The 21,631-nt window shown below is 35.1% G+C and overlaps 2 protein-coding genes across 46 annotated transcripts in view; one reads left to right on the plus strand and one right to left on the minus strand.

Annotated features, from left to right (window-relative positions):
- Positions 1-21,631, plus strand: part of FER (FER tyrosine kinase) — a 439,457-nt gene that overhangs the window by 294,861 nt on the left and 122,965 nt on the right. For all 45 annotated transcript variants that reach the window (XR_010156938.1, XR_010156953.1, XR_010156948.1 and 42 more), the window contains 2 exons: positions 898-1,013; positions 3,324-3,418. Coding sequence is in view for 20 of the 45 variants with exons in the window: in XM_063810513.1 (XP_063666583.1) it covers positions 898-1,013; positions 3,324-3,418 (211 nt within the window). In the remaining 25 variants the exon portion in view is untranslated. The remainder of the gene's footprint in view (positions 1-897; positions 1,014-3,323; positions 3,419-21,631) is intronic.
- On the minus strand, positions 6,591-9,599 carry LOC736481 (gap junction alpha-1 protein-like). Its single transcript, XM_054685131.2, has one exon. The coding sequence runs from the start codon at positions 8,678-8,680 to the stop codon at positions 7,535-7,537; it is 1,146 nt and encodes a 381-aa protein (XP_054541106.2). The 5' UTR covers positions 8,681-9,599; the 3' UTR covers positions 6,591-7,534.

The raw sequence follows: 21,631 nt of genomic DNA on the forward strand, positions 1-21,631 counted from the left end.
AACCCCATCTCTACTAAAAATACAAAAATTAGCTGGGTGTGGTGGTGTGCACCTGTAGTCCCAGCAACTCGGGAGGCTGAGACAGGAGAATTGCTTGAACCTGGGAGGCGGAGGTTGCAGTGAGCCGAGATTGTGCTGCTGCACTCCAGCCTGGCAACAGAGTGAGACTCTGTCTCAGAAAAAAAAAGAAAAAAAAGTTTGCGTAATATGATTATAGCTATGTAAAAAATACATATGCAGTGTAAAAAAACCTAAGAGAATACTCAAGAATAGCTGTTGTGCTAGTATGTTAGCCTTGTTTATCTTCTTGATAATGTTTTGGATTTAATTTTAAAAAATAGATTTCAAAATTTCATCTCTTCTAAAATAAATACACTATAAATCAGGCCTTTTTTTTTTTTTTTTTTTTTTTTGGAGACAGAGTCTCACTCTGTTGCCCAGGCTGGAGTGCAGTGGCGCAATCTCCGTTCACTGCAAGCCCTGCCTCCCGGGTTCATGCCATTCTCCTGCCTCAGCCTCCCAAGTAGCTGGGACTACAGGCGCCCACCACCATGCTCAGCTAATTTTTTTGTATTTTTTTAGTAGAGACGGGGTTTCACTGTGTTAGCAAGGATGGTCTCGATCTCCTGACCTCATGATCCGCCCACCTCAGCCTCCCAAAGTGCTGGGATTACAGGCATGAGCCACCACGCCTGGCCAAATCAGGCATTTTATACCAAAATATGTCCTAGCCATAGAGTAAAGTTAGAAGTTCATATGTCTGATAGAAATTAGTTCATCACTGGTGATATTGACATGTAGGTAAGCACCTCCTCCTCTTTGGTACCTTTCCTTGTATTTGGCAGAGATATACATGCTGTCATTTACCCCAGACAATGAATGTATTTCTATTTTCAGGGAAATTTTGGTGAAGTATATAAGGGCACATTAAAGGATAAAACTTCTGTTGCTGTTAAAACATGTAAAGAAGATCTTCCTCAGGAATTGAAAATAAAATTTTTACAAGAAGCCAAGTGAGTTATTTAAAGTAATCAAAATATGTATTTATTATGTAAATGATTTATTAAAATGTAAGTTTGAAGACATCTTAAATTGTGATTTACTGAAATAGTAGGGGTAAGCACTTTTACAGTATGGAATCCAAAAGTTTGTGCTTTTGTGATAGTCTGCAGATCAATGCAGCAATCATAGTCAAACCAGGTGTTAAAAAGCAGTATTATTCAAGTTCTTAAAATGTTAAGATATTTTGCTTTCATCACACATACATATACATATATGTATATATGCAATACTGTGCTTATGATAAAAATATTAATGTATTATATACATATACTGTACAGCTCACATATACATTTAAGTAGATAATTATATCTGTCCTACCCTCCTTAGATAGCACTGCTTGCTTCTGTTTTCTCATCTGTTAGATTTCATTTCTGAGAACCTGAGATTTCTTCTTCAACTGTATAGCTTACATATACATTTAAGTATATACATTTAAGTATATACATTATATATATACATTATATACATTTTTATAGCTATCCTTGGTTTAGTTGTACATGTACAAAACATGCATAAATTTTTTATCTTTCTCCAAAGTTACCTTTTTCATTCTCTTAGGAAAGTATACAGCAGTTTTCAAAGATGAGTGAATTTATAACTGTTGATAAGATAATAAAGAATTAGATTTGGTAATAGAAATAATTGGGACAGACAGGCATTTGAGGTAATCTAGTTTATTTTTAGTTCATGTTTGGAGTCCTATAGGTGAGTGCATTATCAAGTAGAAGGGGCTCACTGCCCAATGTGCTAGAAGCCAATACTGTGACACCAGGTCTTTGAGAAAAGAAAAGCTTACTATTAAACGTCAACTCTTAATGATTTCAAAGCAATAGTTTTATCAGAAAAGGTTGAGGGGGTAGATTCTGAAATTACTAAGTGATTGGTGGAACGGGAAATGGGAGGCCTGGAAAGTCCTTGGCCACACACAGTTATCTCTTCATGCAATCTCATGGTTCGTGTGTGCAAATCAAGGGGGAGTTAGTCTGAACCATGCAGTGGAAATTCAGGCTGTGATGTTAGCAAGCTTGTTTCTGCACAGATGCCAGTCAGCCCTATTTGTTCTAACCAATTTCAGCCAGTTCTTTTATAAACAACAGGAGTTTCAGTGATTGAGCAAGTTGTTTCTTTTTTTACGTGCTATCCTGCAAACTCAAGAATTTTTGTTGGTCATTACTGTGTTGAGGTTTTTTTTCTTAACTCTTTAGGGACATGGTTTCAAGTCTATCCTACTTTCATAGCCCTCTGATGAAATTTTGCCCTTATCCAAGCAAAGTCTACTCTGCTTCAGCTGAAGTCTCTGTTGAAACTCTATTATTCAATTATCCGTTTGCCAACTTTCTCAGAACTTTTGTTTCTACCATTTTGAAATTGATCCTGATCAAGAAAGTATTTAACTATTACAAAATCCAATGAAATGGTTACCCTGTAGCATTTGCCAGTATAAAATGATTTCTTATTTTATGTATTTTAAAATCAAGTGCGTGTGTTTAAAAAAAAAAATATATATATATATATATATATGCTACCCTAGCAGCTTACAATTTTTGGCCCACTAATACTTTTCAGCTATACTTTTGTGGTAGTGACTAAAACCAGATATTATAATTTGAAGGGAGTTGTACATGTTTTAGATTAACTAGTTTTTAACATGATTGTTAATCATTCAGAGTAGATAATAATTTTTAAAAGAATATTAAATTAAGGAGAATTGACTCATTTGCATCCACATTATGTTGCCAATATGTATCAGTATGGTTGGGCCTCTATCTCCATGGGTTCTGTATCTGTGGATTTGATCAGCCACAGAACAAAAATATTAGTGGGGGAAAATGTTGATGATTGCATCTGTACTGAACATGTACAGAATTTTTTTTCTTATTATTCCCTAAACAATATAGTATAACAACTATTTATATAACATTTACATTATATTAGGTATTATAAGTAATCTGGAGATGGTTTAAAGTATATAAGAGGGTTGCGTGTAGGTTGTATGCAAATATTGCACCATTTTGTATAAGAGACTTGAACATGCATAGATTTCTGTATCCACGGGGGTCCTGGAACCAGTCTCCTACAGATACTGAGGGAAGGCTTTACTCGTTTGTATACACCCAATTTATCATAATTTGGGGTCATACTGAAATTTTAAAAATTGAATTATGATTCAAGAATATTCTAGTTGTAAACACTATTTGTGATCACAAATTAATGCTTTATTATTCAAATGATAACTATTCTTATATTTTCATCTCATCTAGAATTCTCAAGCAATATGATCATCCCAATATTGTCAAACTTATAGGAGTTTGCACACAAAGACAGCCTGTCTACATCATTATGGAACTGGTTTCAGGTAATGTGATCTGAGAATTTTTGCATGATGACATTTTAATGTCATGTTTTATTGTTTTTATATGTTCAGTCTCTTTGATTTCTCCTCATAAAGTCTCCAAGGATTTTGTTTAACATTTCCAGATAACAAAAGAGTCTGTACCTATACTCAGTATTTTTATAGGCTGTAACACTTCACTATTTTCTAGAAAATGTCAACTGCTTTTTTAAAAAGACAAATTTATTATTAGAATATAGTTACACATGGAATTCAGTTATATATCTTTATGTGCAAAATACTATTTAGAAAAAGGCAGTGTACTTAGACTTTATAACAGTGATAGTACTATCTTATATTTAGTTCACTGTATATCATTTTCCAAGTACATCTCCACACAACCTCTCTTCTAAATGTTTAAATTAATTTTTAATTTTTTTTTTTGTAGAAATGGAGTCTCACTATATTGCTCAGGCTGGTCTTGAACTTCTGGGCTCATGTGATTCTCCTGCCTTGGCATCCCAAAGTGCTGGGATTACAGACATGAGCCACAGCACCCTGCAAAACCTCTTTTTTGATGGTTATATATAATAATCTCACAATGCTTTGAATCACTTTTGAATTATGAACTTCTTTCATATGTGGACAAACAAAAAGAAGGTGATCAGTCTATGAATATGTCTTGGTATTTATTTCTGGTGACTTTCAACACCTTTATGTTAACAACTTTTGACAACAAAGAAAACTTTGAAGTGCTGTATTAATAGTATGTTTTAAAGTTTTTTTCATTGTCCAACTTCCTGTTGTAGAAGATACAATCAGAAGTAAAATTTGATCTCATAAGCTTTACAAATAGAGTATTTAATAAGTGAAAGGGATTTGCTTTACTTTTAACAATTATTTACTCATTTTAGGAGAAATTTAAAGAAATATGTAAAACGTTTCTAATTTTAATTAAAATATATTAAGTAAACATACTATTGTAGACTGCTCATTAATTTCTGTTTACAGAAATTAATTTTTCATGATTTATAATTATTGGTCCTGTTTTGTTATAGTGCTTTGCTTGCTATTGAAATATTTCTCAATATTACCATGTAACTGCAGAATACCTAGATCATTATAATCTTTATCCTCATCAAGATGGCATTGTCTGTGTTAAGTACATTGTATGTTTTAATGGTTTAAATGTGTAAATATTATAAAAATACATATTAACATTTACATGGGTACAAATGAAGCCCCTGAATAATAAGGAACGCCACTGAAAAACTCAGATTTGGGAGGTGGGACGAAGTTGAGGAAAGGTGATTTTGGTCTTACTGTAATTGTTAAAGGACCACAGATGCAAATACCAGATGACAAGCCCTAGTTAAATAAAACAAAAGAAGATAGCTTTGTACAGGAGCCAAGCAAGTGTTTATCTAGACTCTGACTAGTAACCTGTTTATATTTTTTTAATGAATAAGAATAATAAACTTCATTAGAAAATTGAAAATATAATAAAAGGTAGAAAATTGAAAATGAAACCTTCTACTCAACAATCTAATTATATCTCAAAGCTAATTGCTGCTTACAGTTTTTAAATTTTTTTCCAGAAAAATGTTTAATGCAGATGCTTTAAATTTAATTATGAAACAAATTATACTCCACCACTGTTTCAGATCTTGCTTTTTTTTTTCTTATTACTATAATGTGTGATGGTTTTACTGTTTTGCAGTTATCTATACAATTCTACTTTTTTTGGTAATGGCTACAGAATATTCCATTTTGTGGATTTACATAATTTATTCAACCGCAACTTTATTTGTGGATAGTTTGGTCATTTTTATTTTTATTATTTGTTTTTACAAACAGTGTTCAATGAATATCCTTGGACTCACTGTAAGAATCATTTGAAAGTGTGTCTATAGGTAAAAATTCAGTAGTGAGATTGTTGGATCCAAGTTTCTGTGTATTTTGATTTATGTAAATGTATTAGCTTTTGATTGCTGCACAAGTAATTATCACAACCTGAGGGCTTAAAGTGACACCCATTTTTTACCTGACAGGGTCTGTAGGTTAGAAGTCCTGGCAGCCTTGACTGTGTTCTCTGCTCAGGGTCTCACAAAGCCAAAATCAGGATGTCAGGCTGAGCTGTTATCTGGAGGCTCTCGGGAAGAATCTGCTACCAAGCTCATTCAGTTGCTGGCAGAATCGTGTCCCTTGCAGCTATATGTCTAAAGTTCCTGTTTCGTTGCCTGCTGTCTGCCAGGGGCATCTCTTAGCTCCTTGAGGTTGCCTGCATCCCTTTTCACATGGTCTTTCTATCTTCAAAGTCAGCACGGGCCTGCTAAATCCTTCAAGTGTTTTGAATTTTTCTAACTTTCTCTTACGTTACTAGCTAAAGAATACTCTCTACTTTTTTTTTTTAATGCTAAATTAAAACTACTGAATAAAGAACACTCTCCAGAACACATGACCTGATGGACAAGGTCTACATTACATGCAGTGAAGCTGAACATGACCATAGTTTAACATGGAATGTCAAACAAATTAGTAATTTTCATTGTACAAAACTGTTTATGTAGCTGACATGCAAGTAGAAAAGTGTCATACTCAGCATTTTCACCAGTCGTCTGTGATGAGTTTTAAAAAAGGCATTTGGAGAAACTGGTAGATGTCTTCAGCATATAGTTCAAATAAATTAGTTATATGTGTACTACTGAATCCTCTTTCAACCTCTCTTGCATTCCAAATAAAATCTTAGTGCAAACATCAAAGTTGCTGGTCACTCCAAAAGACTGTTAAACTCAGAATACAAGTTCTGAATTACTGTGTATTAAGTAGGGCAAACCCAAGAATACCAGTTACTGCAAAATTCATTTAGGCACATTTAATAGTCCACTCTAAGCATTTTTTCTAAGTGTCTCACATTAATGACTAAAGCCTGTTTACAGTACTAAAATTCTATCATTCAAGCATCAATGATTACATTTCAGAGAAAGGAAATTCATTTCAGTAATAGCATTACTGCTATATCCTTAAAAAAAAGAGGGAAAATAAAGAATCATAATTAACAAAACCAGTATCCGTAATAGGATACACGGGGAAAAACATTTTAGGAGGAAAAAAAAAAAGTGTGTTTTACTTGCCACAGCAGGAATTATATAATGTAAACACCATATTGGCCCACACCACAAAAATCCATAAGAAAGATTCAAATTTGAACACTGTATGTGCATTATTTTCAAATCTGTGTTTGTGAGTTTGTACTGTATCTGCTTGTACCAATACATGACAAACAAAACAAACTTCCACACACATACAAGTGACTGTTAAATATTAAGCATGGCTTGATTCCCTGACTCTAGCTCAAAAGAAAAAAAATGTTAAGTGACATCCAACTGTCTTAAAAATGTTTACAGAAACCATTAAATGAATGTGAGTAGTAGCTGAGGAATGATGAAAAAGTGATGGTAATGATATGGTGCAAGTGGATGGAAAAAATATATGTATAACGCTGAGATTTTCAAATGCATGGAAAATCTTATTCTGTGGGCCTTGTCTGAATTTTAAACTAATACCAAGAATAAAAAAATATAGTAGCACAAGTCCATTGACACCTGGAGGGTCAGGCCTAGAAAGCTAACCTTCAAAGTGCAAATTTTAACAATGGAATGTTTTAGCAGGGACTTAAGGACAATCCTCTGTCTTTTTCTTGTTGAAAAGACCTAAGATGTTCAGGAAGTATTTATTCCTGGCCAGAATTATTTCAGTTTCTTGGTAAAACAAAAATATTTAGCCACAATTACCACCCACTCATTCACATACACAGAACCATTCTTAGGGGTGTTTGCCGGGAGAAAAAGCCCTTATCTATGTATCACATAATGGAACTCTTATTTATAATCTAAGTTTTTTGAATCCACTACTTTAAATACCAATATGCACCTCTCTTATCCCCTCCCTCTCCACCCATCTACCCCATACACCCACAGTGAACCTAGGTATTCTAATGTCTTTGTGTTTTCTAAGCCTCATGAATAAGGCTGTTGAATACCACCTCCACTGGATCAAAATTAACACCTGGTGCACTTTCTACAGCACCTTTTTTCTTCTCCACAAGTGAGTGGAATCTTGATACTTTCAAGCCTGTATCTAGATCTCCAGGTCATCAGGCTGAGGCCTGCTGCTGGCACGACTGCTGGCTCTGCTTGAAGGTTGCTGGTCCACAATGGCTAGTGGCTGTAGTTCATGTCCAGCAGCTAGTTTTTTAGAATTCTGGTTATCATCGGGGAAATCAAAAGGCTGTGCGTGGGAGTTAGAGATGGTGCTTCCCGCCTGCCCCATTCGATTTTGTTCTGCACTGTAATTAGCCCAGTTTTGCTCACTTGCTTGCTTGTCGTAATTGCGGCAAGAAGAATTGTTTCTGTCGCCGGTAACCAGCTTGTACCCAGGAAGAGACATAGGCGAGAGGGGAGCAGTTGGTGAGGAGCAGCCATTGAAATAAGCATATTTTTGAGACCCACAGTCTTTGGCGGGGCTCAGCGTGCCAGTGGTCGCATGGTAAGGGTCGCTCTTTCCCTTAACCCGATCCTTAACGCCCTTGAAGAAAACATAGAAGAGTTCAATGATATTCAAGGCCAGGGACACCAAGGACACCACCAGCATGAAGATGATGAAGATGGTTTTCTCCATGGGGCAAGAGAGGAAACAGTCCACCTGATGTGGGCAGGGATCTCTTTTGCAAGTGTGAACAGCACTCAAGCTGAATCCATAGATGTACCACTGGATCAGCAAGGCCACCTCAAAGATAGACTTGAAGAGGATACTGATGATGTAGGTTCGCAGCAACCCCCCTTGCATTTTCACCTTACCATGCTCTTCAATACCATACTTGAATTTCGTTATCTCAATCTGCTTCAAGTGGATCTCCACATTGACACCATCAGTTTGGGCAACCTTGAGTTCCTCCTCTTTCTTGTTCAGTTTCTCTTCCTTTTGCATCACATAGAACACATGAGCCAGGTACAAGAGTGTGGGTACAGACACAAATATGATCTGCAGGACCCAGAAGCGCACATGAGAGATTGGGAAAGACTTGTCATAGCAGACATTTTCACAACCAGGTTGCTGAGTGTTACAACGAAAGGCAGACTGCTCATCTCCCCAGGCTGACTCAACCACTGTCTTCAGCAGCAGGATTTGGAAAATGAAAAGTACTGACAGCCACACCTTCCCTCCAGCAGTTGAGTAGGCTTGAAACTTGTCAAGGAGTTTGCCTAAAGTGCTCCAGTCACGCATGTTGCCTGGGCACCACTCTTTTGCTTAAAAGAAGTGAAGTCACGCCAAGTGATTGAACTCCTTGGAGGATGAAGTAAAATGAAAAGGCAAATTCAGGCACTCAGACCTGTCTATTTAAAGTTTAAAACTCCGCTGCTGTTTGTTACTTTCCTCACGCCTTCCCCCAATGAAAGAAAAGTGCTGATACCTCGTAAAAGCTGCTACTCTCTACTTTTAAAAGGGCTTGTATGATTAGATCAGGCACACCTGGATAATCTTATTTTAAGGTCAGCTGTACATGATAGAACATATTATGAGTAGTACTTACACTCATAGGGATCCAGGTATTAGAGTAGGACATCTTTGGGAGGCCATATTCAAATTCTATCTACCACAGTAGTTTTTGCTAAATTTTCCTAAAGGCTGTTTGCAGTGTGGAATCTCAAATCTTATTAGTGAACTTTTCATATTCAGTTACATTAAGTTCATTGGTTGATCTTGCAGTTTGAATGCTTCTTTTGCCCATGCATGATTTTATAGCATCATGCTTCAGTCATTTGGAAAATATCAGATCACCAAGTCATGCAGGTATTTCAAATAATGATATAATTCATTATGTAATATCACACATTTATTAATGTCACAAGTCTCAGAAAAGTAATGGAGGCGGCCGGGAACAGTGGCTCACGCCTGTAATCCTATCACTTTGGAGGCCAGGGTGGGTGGATCATGAGGTCAGGCATTCGGGACCAGCCTGGCCAACATAGCGAAACCCCATCTCTACTAAAAATAAAATTAGCCAAGTGTGGTGGTGCATGCCTGTGTAATCTCAGCTACTTGGGAGGCTGAGGGAGGAGAATCGCTTGAACCCAGAAGGCAGAGGTTGCAGTGAGCCAAGATCATGCCACTGCACTCCAGCCTCAGCGAAAGAGTGAGACTCCGTCTCAAAAAAAAAAAAAAAAGTAATGGAGGCTGTCAAGCTTATTATGGCAGATACATGTTTTGAACAAATCTGTAGCACCTAAATTTACTCATGCCTCTTTGTAATTCCTTTCTTCTACCTTTTACTACCCTGTCACAGCCAACCACTAAGGTGCTTTCTGTCACTAGGTATTAGCATTTCTCAGAACTCTTAAAAAATAGAATCATGCAGTAAGCACTTTTTTTTCCACTAAGTATAATTATTTTAAGATTAATCCATATTGTAATGTGTATCAATAGGTTATTCTTTTTATTGCTGAGTGGAGTTCTATTTTTTTTTTTTTTTTTTTTTGAGACGGAATCTCGCTCTCGCCCAGGCTGGAGTGCAGTGGTGCGATCTTGGCTCACTGCAAGCTCCGCCTCCTGGGTTCACGCCATTCTCCTGCCTCAGCCTCCCGAGTAGCTGGGACTACAGGCACCTGTTACCATGCCCGGCTAATTTTTTTGTATTTTTAGTACTGACGAGGTTTCACCATGTTAGCCAGGATGGTCTCGATCTCCTGACCTCGTGATCCGCCCGCCTCGGCCTCCCAAAGTGCTGGGATTACAGACGTGAGCCACTGCGCCCGGCCTGGAGTTCTATTTAATGAATATACTGCAGTTTATCCATTCAACTGTTGATAGACTTTTGGATGATTTCCAGTTTGGGGCTACTCTAAATGAAGTTGCTGTAAACATTCCTGTACAAGCCTTCATCTGGACAAATGCTTTCATTCTCTTGGGAAACTGCCTAGTAGTGGAATGAATGGATCATCTGGCATTTGCATGTTAAATTTTTTAAGAAACTACCAAATTACTTTCTAAAGTTTTTGTTCTAGTTTACATTCCCAACAGCAGTCTATGATAGTTTCAGTTCCTCCCCATCGTCGTCAGCACTTACTTGGCCTGGTTAGTTGTTAGCCTTTCTAATACTTCTATACCTTATTGTGATTTTAATTTGCCCTTTCCCACTGAATAATGATGTCATGCATGTTTTCATTTGCTTATTTGACATTTGTATATCTTCACTGGTCAAGTGTCCAAATCGTCTTGCCTATTTTAAAAATTGGGTTGGTTGTTTTCTTATAATTAAGTCTTGGTTCTTTACATATTCTGGATACAAATCCTTTTTCTCTCAGTCTGTGTCTTGTCTTTTCATTCTCTTAACAGTGTCTTTTGAAAAACATCTTTATTTTGATAAAGTTTAATTAATCAATTTTTTTCTTTTATGGATCATACTTTTTTGATGGTATATCTAAGAAAACTGTTGAACCCAAGGTCCTAAAAGTTGTTTCTTAAGTTTACTTTTAGATGTTTAAAATTTATATTTGAGTGTAGGACCCATTTCAAGTTAATTTTTGTATATGGTGTGGGAAATGGTTAGAAGTTTATATTTTTGGCATGTGGATATCCAGTTTTTCCAGCACCACTTGTTTTAAATGACTATTCTTTCTCTCTTGACTTAACTTTTTACCTTCATATTAAATTCATTTTTTCATACTTATATGTGTCTCTATTTTTGGACTCTGTTCTTTTCTGTCAATCCTTTTGTCTCCATGCCAATACCACAATGTCTTGATGACAGTAGCTTTATAATAAGTCTTGACTCAGAAATAAATCCAAACATATACAGTCAACTAATTTTTGACAAGAAGACACAAAGGGGAAAGGATAGTCTGTCTGACAGATGGTGCTGGGAAAACTGCATTTTCACATACAAAAGAATGAAATGGGACCCTTATTTATACCATACACAAAAATCATCTCAAATTGGATGAAAGACCTAAATATAAAACCAGAAACAATAAAATTCCTAGAAGAGAACATGGGGGAAAACTCTGGGACATTGGCCTTGGTGATGATTTTTTGGATATTACAGCAAAAACTCAGGCCACAAAAACAAAAATAAATAAATAGGACTATATTAAACTGAAAAGCTTCTGCACAGCAAAGGAAACAATCAGCAAAATGAAGCAGTAGCCTACAGATTGTGAAAACTACTTGCAAATCATATACCTGATAAGGGGTTAATATCCAAAATGTATAAAGAACTCATACAACTCAGTAGTAGAAAAGCAAATAACTCAGTTTAAAGATGGGCAGAGGAGGCTGGATGCAGTGGCTCATTCCTGTAATCCTAGCACTTTGGGAGGCTGAGGCAGGAGGACTGTTGGATCCAGGAGTTCAGACCAGCCTGGGCAACGTAGTGATATCCTGTCTCTATGATTTTTTTTTTTAAATTAACCAGACATGGTGACGTGTGCCTGTAGTCCCAGCTACTCAGGAGGCTGAGATGGAAGTATTATTTAAGCCAGGGAGGTTGAGTCTGCAGTGAGCTGTGATCATGCCACTGATCACAACAGATGTGCCACAACAGAGTGAAACCTTGTCTCAAAAAAAAAAAAAAAAAAATCACATACAACTGATGCGCCAAAAGAGAGCAAAACATTGTCTCAAAAAAAAAAAAAAAACCCAAAAAACAAAAACAAAACAACAAAGAACTGTTTTTAAAAATGGGCAAAGGCCTAAATAGACGTTTCTCCAAAGAAAACATAAAAATGGCCAACAGATATACGATAGGTGCTCAACATTATTAATCATCAGGAAAATGCAAATGAAAACCACTGTGAGATAGCACCTTACTCCAATTAGGATGGCTATTTTTAAAAAGGGAAAAGATAACAAATATTGGCAGGGGTATGGAGAAATCCTGTACACTGTCGGTAAGAATGAAGATTGGTACAGCCATTATGGAAAACAGTATGAAGGTTCCTAAAGGAATTAAAAATAGAGCTACCACGTACCTCAGCAATCCCTCTTCTGGGTATATGCCCAAAGCAAATTTAATCACCGCGTGTAAAGATATGTGCACTCCTATGTGTATTGCAGTGTTATTCACGATAGTCAAGATACGGAAAAAAACTAAATGTTTGTCAGCAGAGAAATGGATAAAGAAAATGTGTTACATATGTTCAGTAGAATATTCTTCAGCCATAAAAAGGAGCAAGATCTGACCATTTGTCAAAACACAGATGAGCCTGGGGGACATTATGCTGAGAGAAATAAGCCAGACACAGAAATGAAAATATTACATATTATATATGGAATCTTAAAAAAAGTCAGATATACAGAGATAGAGAATGAAACAGGTCACTAGGGCAGAGGGCAGGAACAGAGGAAATGGGAAGATGTAGGTCAGAGGATACAAAGTAGGAAATATGTAGAATGATCAAGTATAGAAATGTAATTTACAACATGTGAACTATAGGTCATAAAATTGTTCTGTGTATGGGATTCATGCTAAATGAGTAGAGTTTAGCTGTTCTTGTCACACAAAAAAATGGGGGAACTATGTAAGATGATGGATATGTTAATTTGCTTCACTATAATATTCTTTTTACCATCAATATGTATTCCATAACATATTGTGTACCTTTAATATACACAATAATAGTTCTTTAAAAAGTCTTAAAATCAGGTAGTATTAGTCCGGTTTATTCTTCTTTTTCAAATTCTTTTAGAAGTCCTTTGCATTTCCATATTAATTTTAGTATTAGTTTTTCAGTTTCTATAGAAAGGCTTGGTAGAATTGAGTGAGATTTTATTTTATCAATATATCAATTTGGGGAAAATAGACTTCCTAGCAATATTAAGCTTTCTGATCCATGGACATAGTATATCTCTGTAGTTACATAGGTTGTCTGCAATTTCTCTAAGCAAGGTTCTGTACTTTAGCATATGGGACTCTTCATCTTTTGTCAGATTTATCACTGATGTACCACTAAAAGAAGAAAGGACTCAAAGTAACAACCTCAGCTTCTAGCTTAAGAAATTAGAATAAGAGCAAATTAAACCAAAATAAGTAGAAGAAAAGAAACAATATAGATAGCAGCAGAAATCAATGGAATGGAAAATACAAAAACAGGGAATAGTGATAAAACTAAAAGCTAGTCCTTTGAGAAGATTAGTAAAATTGATGAACGTCTTCCCAGACTTATCAGAAAAAGACAGAAATTACTAATATGAAGAGAGAGGTGATATCACCACAGAATATTCAGATATTAAAAGGATAATGAATGTTATGAATAACTTTATACAAATTTTATTTTATTTTTAGAGACAGGGTCTCACTCTGTGACCTGCTGGAATGCAGTAGTGTGATCATAGCTCACTGTAGCCTTGCTCCTGGCACAAGCAGTCCTCCTGCCTCAGCCTCCCGGAATTTGGTAACTTAGATAAAATGGACAAATTTCCTTAAAGATACGAACTACCTAATCTCATTCAGGAAGAAATAAAGAACCTGCATAGTACCATATCTTTTAAGAATTGAATTTCTCATTTAAATAACCATTCCTCAAAGAAAACTCCAAGCCCAGATGGCTTTTCTGGTGAATTATACCAAACTTTTAAGAAGAAAATATTACCAATTCTATGCAACCCACTGAGAAAGTTGAAATTGAAGAATATTTCTAAACTCATTATTTGAGGCCAGCATTACCCTGATTCTAAAATGAGACAGAAACATTACAGGAAAAGAAAACTGCAGACCAATATCATTCATGATCATAGATTTAAAAATTCTAAGCACAATTTTAACAAAGCAAATTTAACAATATATAAGAATTCATGATCAAGTGGGATTTATCCCAGGACTGAAAGCTGATTTAACTTTCATAAATCAATATAATTAATCATATAGATAAAATAGAAATTATATGATTATTTAAATGCAGAAGAAAACATTTGGCAAAATCCAGCATCCTTTCCTGATTTAATAAAATTCTCTGTAAACAAGGAATAGAAAACTTCCTCATTATGATAAAGGGCTTCTAAGAGAAACCCATAGCTAACATTAAATTTAATGAATGAATGACAAATGACTAAATGTTTTCCCCCTTTATATCAGAAATAAGATAGATATGCTGGCACTCACAACTTCTCTTATTGTACTGGGTGTTCTAGTTGGTGCAATAAAGAAGAAAAAAGTAAAAGGCATCTTTTAATTGTTTGAATATGTTTTCTTTGCTACCATATTTATTTGCCAGTATTTAAAATTAAAATGGTAAGATACTGTAGTATTATAAGATTATGTGGTATTAATTCTACAAAACTTAAAAATAATTGATTTTTGTTTTAAACTTTTTGGATTTATGGTTGACCAATTATGTTTTCTTATCTCCAGTGATGTTCTCTTTAGACATGGCTTTGAATCCTCTAGTCTTATACAAGTTATATCTAACTTTCTAATATTATCATGAAAATAGGGCCAAAATAACAAGTTTGAAAAATGATATAATTTTGTGCTATCTTCTTTTTCTTTTTCTTTCTTTCTTTTTTTTTTTTTTTTTTGAGACGGAGTCTAGCTCTGTCTCCCAGCCGGGAGTGCAACTGTGTGATCTCAGCTCACTGCAACCTCCGCCTTCTGGGTTCAAGAGATTCTCCTACCTCAGCCTCCCGAGTAGCTGGGATTACAGGAGCCCACCACCATGCCTGGCTAATTTTTTTATTTTTTAGTTTCACCAAAAACAGGGTTTCACCATGTTGGTCAGGCTGGTCTTGAACTCCTGACCTCAGGTAATACACCCACCTCAGCCTCCCTAAGTGGTGGGATTACAGGCGTGAGCCACCATGCCTGGCCAATTTTATGCTATTTTCAAGTTAAACCTTGGTAACAACCTCTTCCCACCTTCTACTTACTTCTCTAAATATATTGCTGTTTAACATCTACTATACCACTTTTTGTTCTCATCAAAGAGCAGATGTACATCTCAGAATTTGTAAAGATAAATCAGCAGAAAAGCAAAAAGTCCCTTGAATGAATTTCCACTACAAAATCAAAACCTTATAAATACATGGTTATGAAAAGCACTGGAGAAACTAAATAGACTTGGTTAGCTTTTAAGAATTATGGGATTTCTCAAGACCATCCTGGCCAACATGGTGAAACCCTGCCTCTACTAAAAAAAAAAAAAAAAAAAATTAGCTGGGCGTGGTGGCGCACGCCTGTAGTCCCAGCTACTTGGGAAGCTGAGGCAGGAGAATCGCTTGAACCCGGGAGGCGGAGGTTGCAGTGAGCTGAGATCGTGCCACTGCCCTCCAGCCTGGTGACAGAGTGAGACTCCATCTCAAAAAAACCCAGAACAAAAAACAATTATGGGATCTCTGTCTCCTTCCCTTATTTCTTTGCTTAGTTCCTCTCTCCCTCTTATTTCAACATGGAATGACAAATGTACAGAGTTATTGAAAGGCAGTAGAGGTTAGTGGTGAAGAGTGGAGCTCTAATAAGTGTTGATAAAAATATGAGGAAACCAGAACATTCATACGTTACTGGTAGAATGTAAAATGATGGTCACTTTGGAAGAGAATTTCAAGTCTTCTCAAAACGTTAAATAAAAATCTTTCATATGACCTAAGAATTCCACTACTAGGCCTCTACATAAGAGAAATAAAAACCTCTGTCCATGCAAATACTTGTATGTAAATGTTTATAGAAGCATCATTTATAATTGCCCAAAAGTAGAACCCAAATGTCCATCAGCTGATGAATGAATAACCAATATGTAGTATATCCATACAGTAAATAACTATTAAACAATGAAGAAAAATGAGCTACTAATATATGCTACAACATGGATGAACCTCAAAAACTTTATCCCAAGTGAAGTCAAAAGACTACACGTTATATGATTCCATTTATATGAAATACCCAGAAAAGACAAATCTATAGAAAAAGAAAGATTGTATTTTCCTGGGGCTGGGGTGTAGATGGGGATAGACAGTAGACAGGCATGAGGGTTCTTTTTGGAGTGATGAAATTATTCTAAATTTGTCAAAACTCATTGAATTGTACAATAAGCTGGGTAGAATTTACATATATAAACTAAGCTTCAATATACTTCTTAAGAAAAACAAAACAACAAACTCAAGAGCCAGGCAGTCTTAGCTGAAAGCTTAGCTCAGTCTCTTTTAAGTTGTATGAACTTACTCAACTTACTTTTAACCTCTCTGTGCCTTAGCTTCCTTATCTGTAAAATAATACTTTGGGAGGCTGAGGCGGGCGGATCATGAGGTCAAGAGATCAAAACCATCCAGGCCAACATGGTGAAACCCTGTCTCCACTGAAAATGCAAAAATTAGCTGGGCGTGGTGGTGTGTACCTGTAGTCTCAGCTACTCAGGAGGCTGAGGCAGAAGAATTGCTTGAACCCGGGAGGCAGAGTTTGCAGTGAGCCGAGATTGCATGACTGCACTCTGGCCTGGTGACAGAGTGAGACTCTGTCTCCAAAAAAGAAATAAAAAAATAAAAAAATAAGATTGTTATTAAATGTACTGTGATTGTGTGTGTGTGCGTATGTGTGATGTGTGTGTGTGTATATATATATACACCAAACACACATATGTAAACATCTACATAAATATCTTAGAGTGCTTGACACATAATCACTATGTGTTTGTGCTCATCATCATCATCAGTATCGTTATACTTCATAATTGGCTGAGAGGAAAAAAATGGCTGATTAAAATGCCTGCTATAATCCAGCCAGAACTTTAACTCAGACTGAACCTGCTCCTGCCCCTGCTTCTAACTCTATTCTAACCTGATACTTGTGTAGTCAAGAATGACCTAAAAACAAATTGGGAAGCACAGTTTGTCTTCAGTTCTTCCCTTTTACCATCATTTGTGATTGTATGTTGTAATGTTTAGCCTTTATACGTGTCATTTTCTTCATATGTGAAACTGAAGTGATTGGATTACATGACCTCTAAATTTTAGCTATAACCTTGAATTGTTTCATTGTTATGAAATTTTTTTGAAAATTTGAAACCTCTGATAAACTTTAAGACCACTTCAAAATTATTTGTCTTTTCTCTTTATAAAAGACATAATAGGGAAATAACCAGCTAGTTTTTTTATTATAAAACTAGTACAATAATATATAGTATCTTACATTTACATAATATTTTACAGTTGTCAAAGCACTTTAACATTATGTCAGTTATTCTACTAGAAGTTATTATTTCCATTTACAAAGAACCTATTAAATAAGTGAGGTACAGAGAGCTTGAAGTGACCTGTCAACATCAGTTAAATAGAAAGTAGGCTAATAGTACTCTATTTCTACTATTGTGTAATTAGATTTTTATGTGGGTCAAAATATATAATCCTTTTATGAAATGAAAATTCAAGCAAAATGTCTGTGCAAGATACTCGGTGGATGAAAACATGAATCCCTATTTCATAATTTCTCAACCTTGTGCATAGATAAATAAATAGCTCGTTTCAGTAAACAGGAAAATTTCTGTTTGAGTTTCTTTTTTCTCTACTGGGAATAAAGCTGTGGAGGGAAGATTTAGAAAACTGTTAGGTTAAAAGCAAGAATTTAATAACTTCCTAGTGTCTAATATGCAAATCATTTCTAAAATGTATTATGCAGAGATTTAATATGCTCCTGTTCTTGTCAGATAACTGAGCCCTTTTGGAATGAATCATAAATCCAAAATATGTTTTAACCAGAGTAATGTTTGAGGAGATTATAAGCATTTGAGAATTCAAGTTTAGAGTGAGTAGTCCAAGATGATCCTGTCTTTGTTTGAATCATCTCTTGAATTATGAATACTTTGCTTTCCTTGCTTGCTTGCTTGCTTGCTTGCTTGCTTGCTTGCTTGCCTGCTTGCTTATGAGTTGCTGGATAAGTAAAATCAAAAGTCAGCTCTAAATGGCAATGGGTAATATGAAAAAAAAACCATAATATACTAAAAGATGACCCCTTACTTTATAGACAACTTATTACTTAGAAATTCAAATTAAGAGAGGACTTTTAAAAGTGACAAGCTATGAGTTAAAAGAATATTTCTAGTCCTGGCTGGGCGTAGTGGCTCACGCCTGTAATCCCAGCACTTTGGGCAGCCAAGGTGGGGTTGATCACTCGAGGCTGGGAGTTCAAGACCAGCCTGCCCAACAAAGCAAAAACCCCATTTCTACTAAAAATGCAAAAAATTAGCTGGGCATGGTGGTGTACACCTGTAATCTCAGTTACTTGGGAGGCTGAGGCAGCAGAATCGCTTGAACCTGGGAAGCAGAGGTTACAGTGAACCAGGATCACATCACTGCACTTCAGTCTGGGTGACAGAGAGATAATCTGTCTCAAAAGAAAAATAAAATTATATATAACAATATATATTATGTTATATATAAAATATATAGTCTAGACAGCTGTCATTTGTTTTCATATATGTGATTAAATTAAGACTGCAATGAAAGATACCGTGATGAATAGGAGACTTAGCACCTTAACCTCCAAGTACAATAACGCCTGTGCTGACTCTGGGTAAAGCTGGTTAATTTTAGAAAGCCTGAAAAAAAATGTCAATCTCAACTTTTTCTTTCACTAGGGATTAGTAACTACTCCCTTCTTTTTGACCTGAATGTTCTTTTTGAGTTCAGAACTTCCTGGAACTAATTAAATGTTATATTATCTGGTACAATTCTCAGCTCACACAGACTCATGGCCCTTGGCAATCCTCAAACTCATCGTAATTTTAAAATGACTTATGACTTTGGAACTTTTAGAATTTTTGAAGAGTTTTCACCAGGCTTAAGACGTTGTCAGAATTTATCTCACCTCTGTAACATGACATTTTATTTATGGTTTAAAAAAAGTAATTGAGTTCATTTGGTTTATTTTAGGCTTAGAAATTTTAGGCTTAGAAATCTAGACATGATTATTTATATTGTTCTCATAAATGTCTTTAAGATTTCCATATAAATCTTTCAATTGTCAAAATTCCTTTTCTTTTAATTTTTCATTTGCATTTGTAATTTCTATAGTACATTTCACTAATTTTTGCCAAAAAGTTAAATTCTTTTAAAAAATAAACATTTCATCCTTCCCATTTATTGTGAAATTTTATATTTTTACAGGATTTTAACGGTCAGTTTCAGTTATGTGACTTCACAGCTCTGGAAGGTTACTATGGTAGTTAACTGGCAATGACAGTTTCAGCAGCTTTGGTAACAAATCCCAGCATTTGGAGTCTAGATACTTGCCTGGCATTTGTGTCTTTCACTTGTGATAAATGTAGAAAGGATAAATTGAGCCAACAAAGGATTAAGGAATGTGACTCCTGCCTCATACTCACTAAAAGAGAATCCTCAAAGTCTGAACTGGTGCCTTTCCTAACATAGTTTAACCCATTGCCAATTATATTACAATTTTACTTCACAGTAATCAGTTTTGAGGCCGATTAAAAGAACAACATAGTAATTCTCAAATTAATATTTCATTCAAAAAATTTTAAGATATAGCAACTCAGTGGCTGAATTTTTTAATGTTGCAAATGGATTACTAAAGAAAACCCAATACTGTGGAGTTTATTATTTTGTGTTGTTTGAAGATGATGGTAGAATATTCCTTTAAAACAACTTTGATATGAGCCTAAATGCATGCAATTATAAATTAGTGCACAGTAAGTTTCAATTTGGGAGAATGAATACTTTTTCTTTTTTATGTTAACTGATGTTTTATCTAAACCTAGACATTCCCATTTTTATTTTATAATTCAAGAACATTACATTACTGAAAGTCAAAATATTATGCTCTTGGTTGTCATTTTACATCATGCGTAATACGTTTGATATAATGTATTTTCAAAACAACATTTAGAAAGATAGCAATTTTAAATTGATATTTCTTTCTGACCCCAGTGATACCTTGGATTGCTTTAGTATTTCACTTGCTGCTTAATATCCCAAAGCAAATACAGATGGAATAGTTTAAACTGGCCATTCCTGCAGGTACTAAAGTCAGTAATATCCTTGTAAATTGGAGTTACTTTATTTAATTTACATGTGACATAAGTTGGTAACCTATTGGCATTCCACATGTGTGGTATTGACCTTTTTTCCTAATGTTTTTTAGTTATACTCTCTTAGTAGGCCACTGTTTTTTTTAGTAGGCATCTATTCTAGTAGTGTATATTCTTTCCCAGAGGTTGAGCTAAATGATAAAGACATTAACCCAGAAGAAGAATATAATAAATAAAAATATAACTATTTCAGTTAATAGGATCACTCCTGTAAAGAAAATATATCTATAACTATTACTCTGTCACCTCTTTGAGTGGTTTTAAAGAGTGCCAAGGGATTTTTTTCTATTAATGAGGAAATGTTGGTATGTTGTAAGAAACATTAAGTTTTCATGGTACATTTTAGCCATAGATGCATTATGTATGTCTGAGTAGTATTACTCATAGGCTTTTTATGTTCTGAGCTTCTGATGGCATTTATACCTATGAGTAAGTACCTCCAGCAAAGAGGCAGGTGGCATGGTGAGCAGGACAAAGCATGTTCTGAACTACTCTTGCTCTTAGATTCTGTTTTTTAAATGACTTTCTGTTATGTGAAGTTCCTTCACAATTGAAAAGAAAGTGTAGGAGTTATGAATACATATGTATCCTTCCACATCAATGAACATTTCTTTAAAGGTACTGTGAGTTTCACTGTTGGCTTTGTAGGTGATAATTTTTATATTTTTGTTACTATAATGGAAAAGTCTTAAAATTCCAAAAGATGAACAAAGTTTAATGTAATATTTTAAATAATAAGAAAATTTATTATTGGCAGTCTACTTATATTTGATGCAAATGTTAGAGGTATGAGCAGGACTAGTGTAACTGGTGAATTCAATTGAAATAAAAACCAAATTTTACGTAAAATGGCTTGTTTTTACAAATAGGTTTTCACCAATAACCTATCCAATATATATGAAACTAACAGTATCAGTATGAAATTTTCATTTTATCAGAATTGTAAGGAAAACTATAATTTCATTAAAACAGTTTGGAGCCCATACTGTTTTTCCAAGATTAAAAGACAACTGAAAATCCTTTGAATCAAAATTTAAAAAAAAAATTTATTGAATCCAAGTTAAAAGTGAATATTCTGTTTTATTTTTTCCTGCTTGCACTGATGTACCATATATATTCTGATTCTATTATGTAGAAACCAAATAAA

This window comes from Pan troglodytes, chromosome 4 (genome assembly GCF_028858775.2).
Source record: "Pan troglodytes isolate AG18354 chromosome 4, NHGRI_mPanTro3-v2.0_pri, whole genome shotgun sequence".
Lineage (NCBI taxonomy): Eukaryota > Metazoa > Chordata > Mammalia > Primates > Hominidae > Pan > Pan troglodytes.

What these genes read in the sequence shown, in the direction of transcription:
- LOC736481 (XM_054685131.2), bottom strand. Translation starts at nt 8,680, where the DNA reads ATGCGTGACTGGAGCACTTTAGGCAAACTCCTTGACAAGTTTCAAGCC.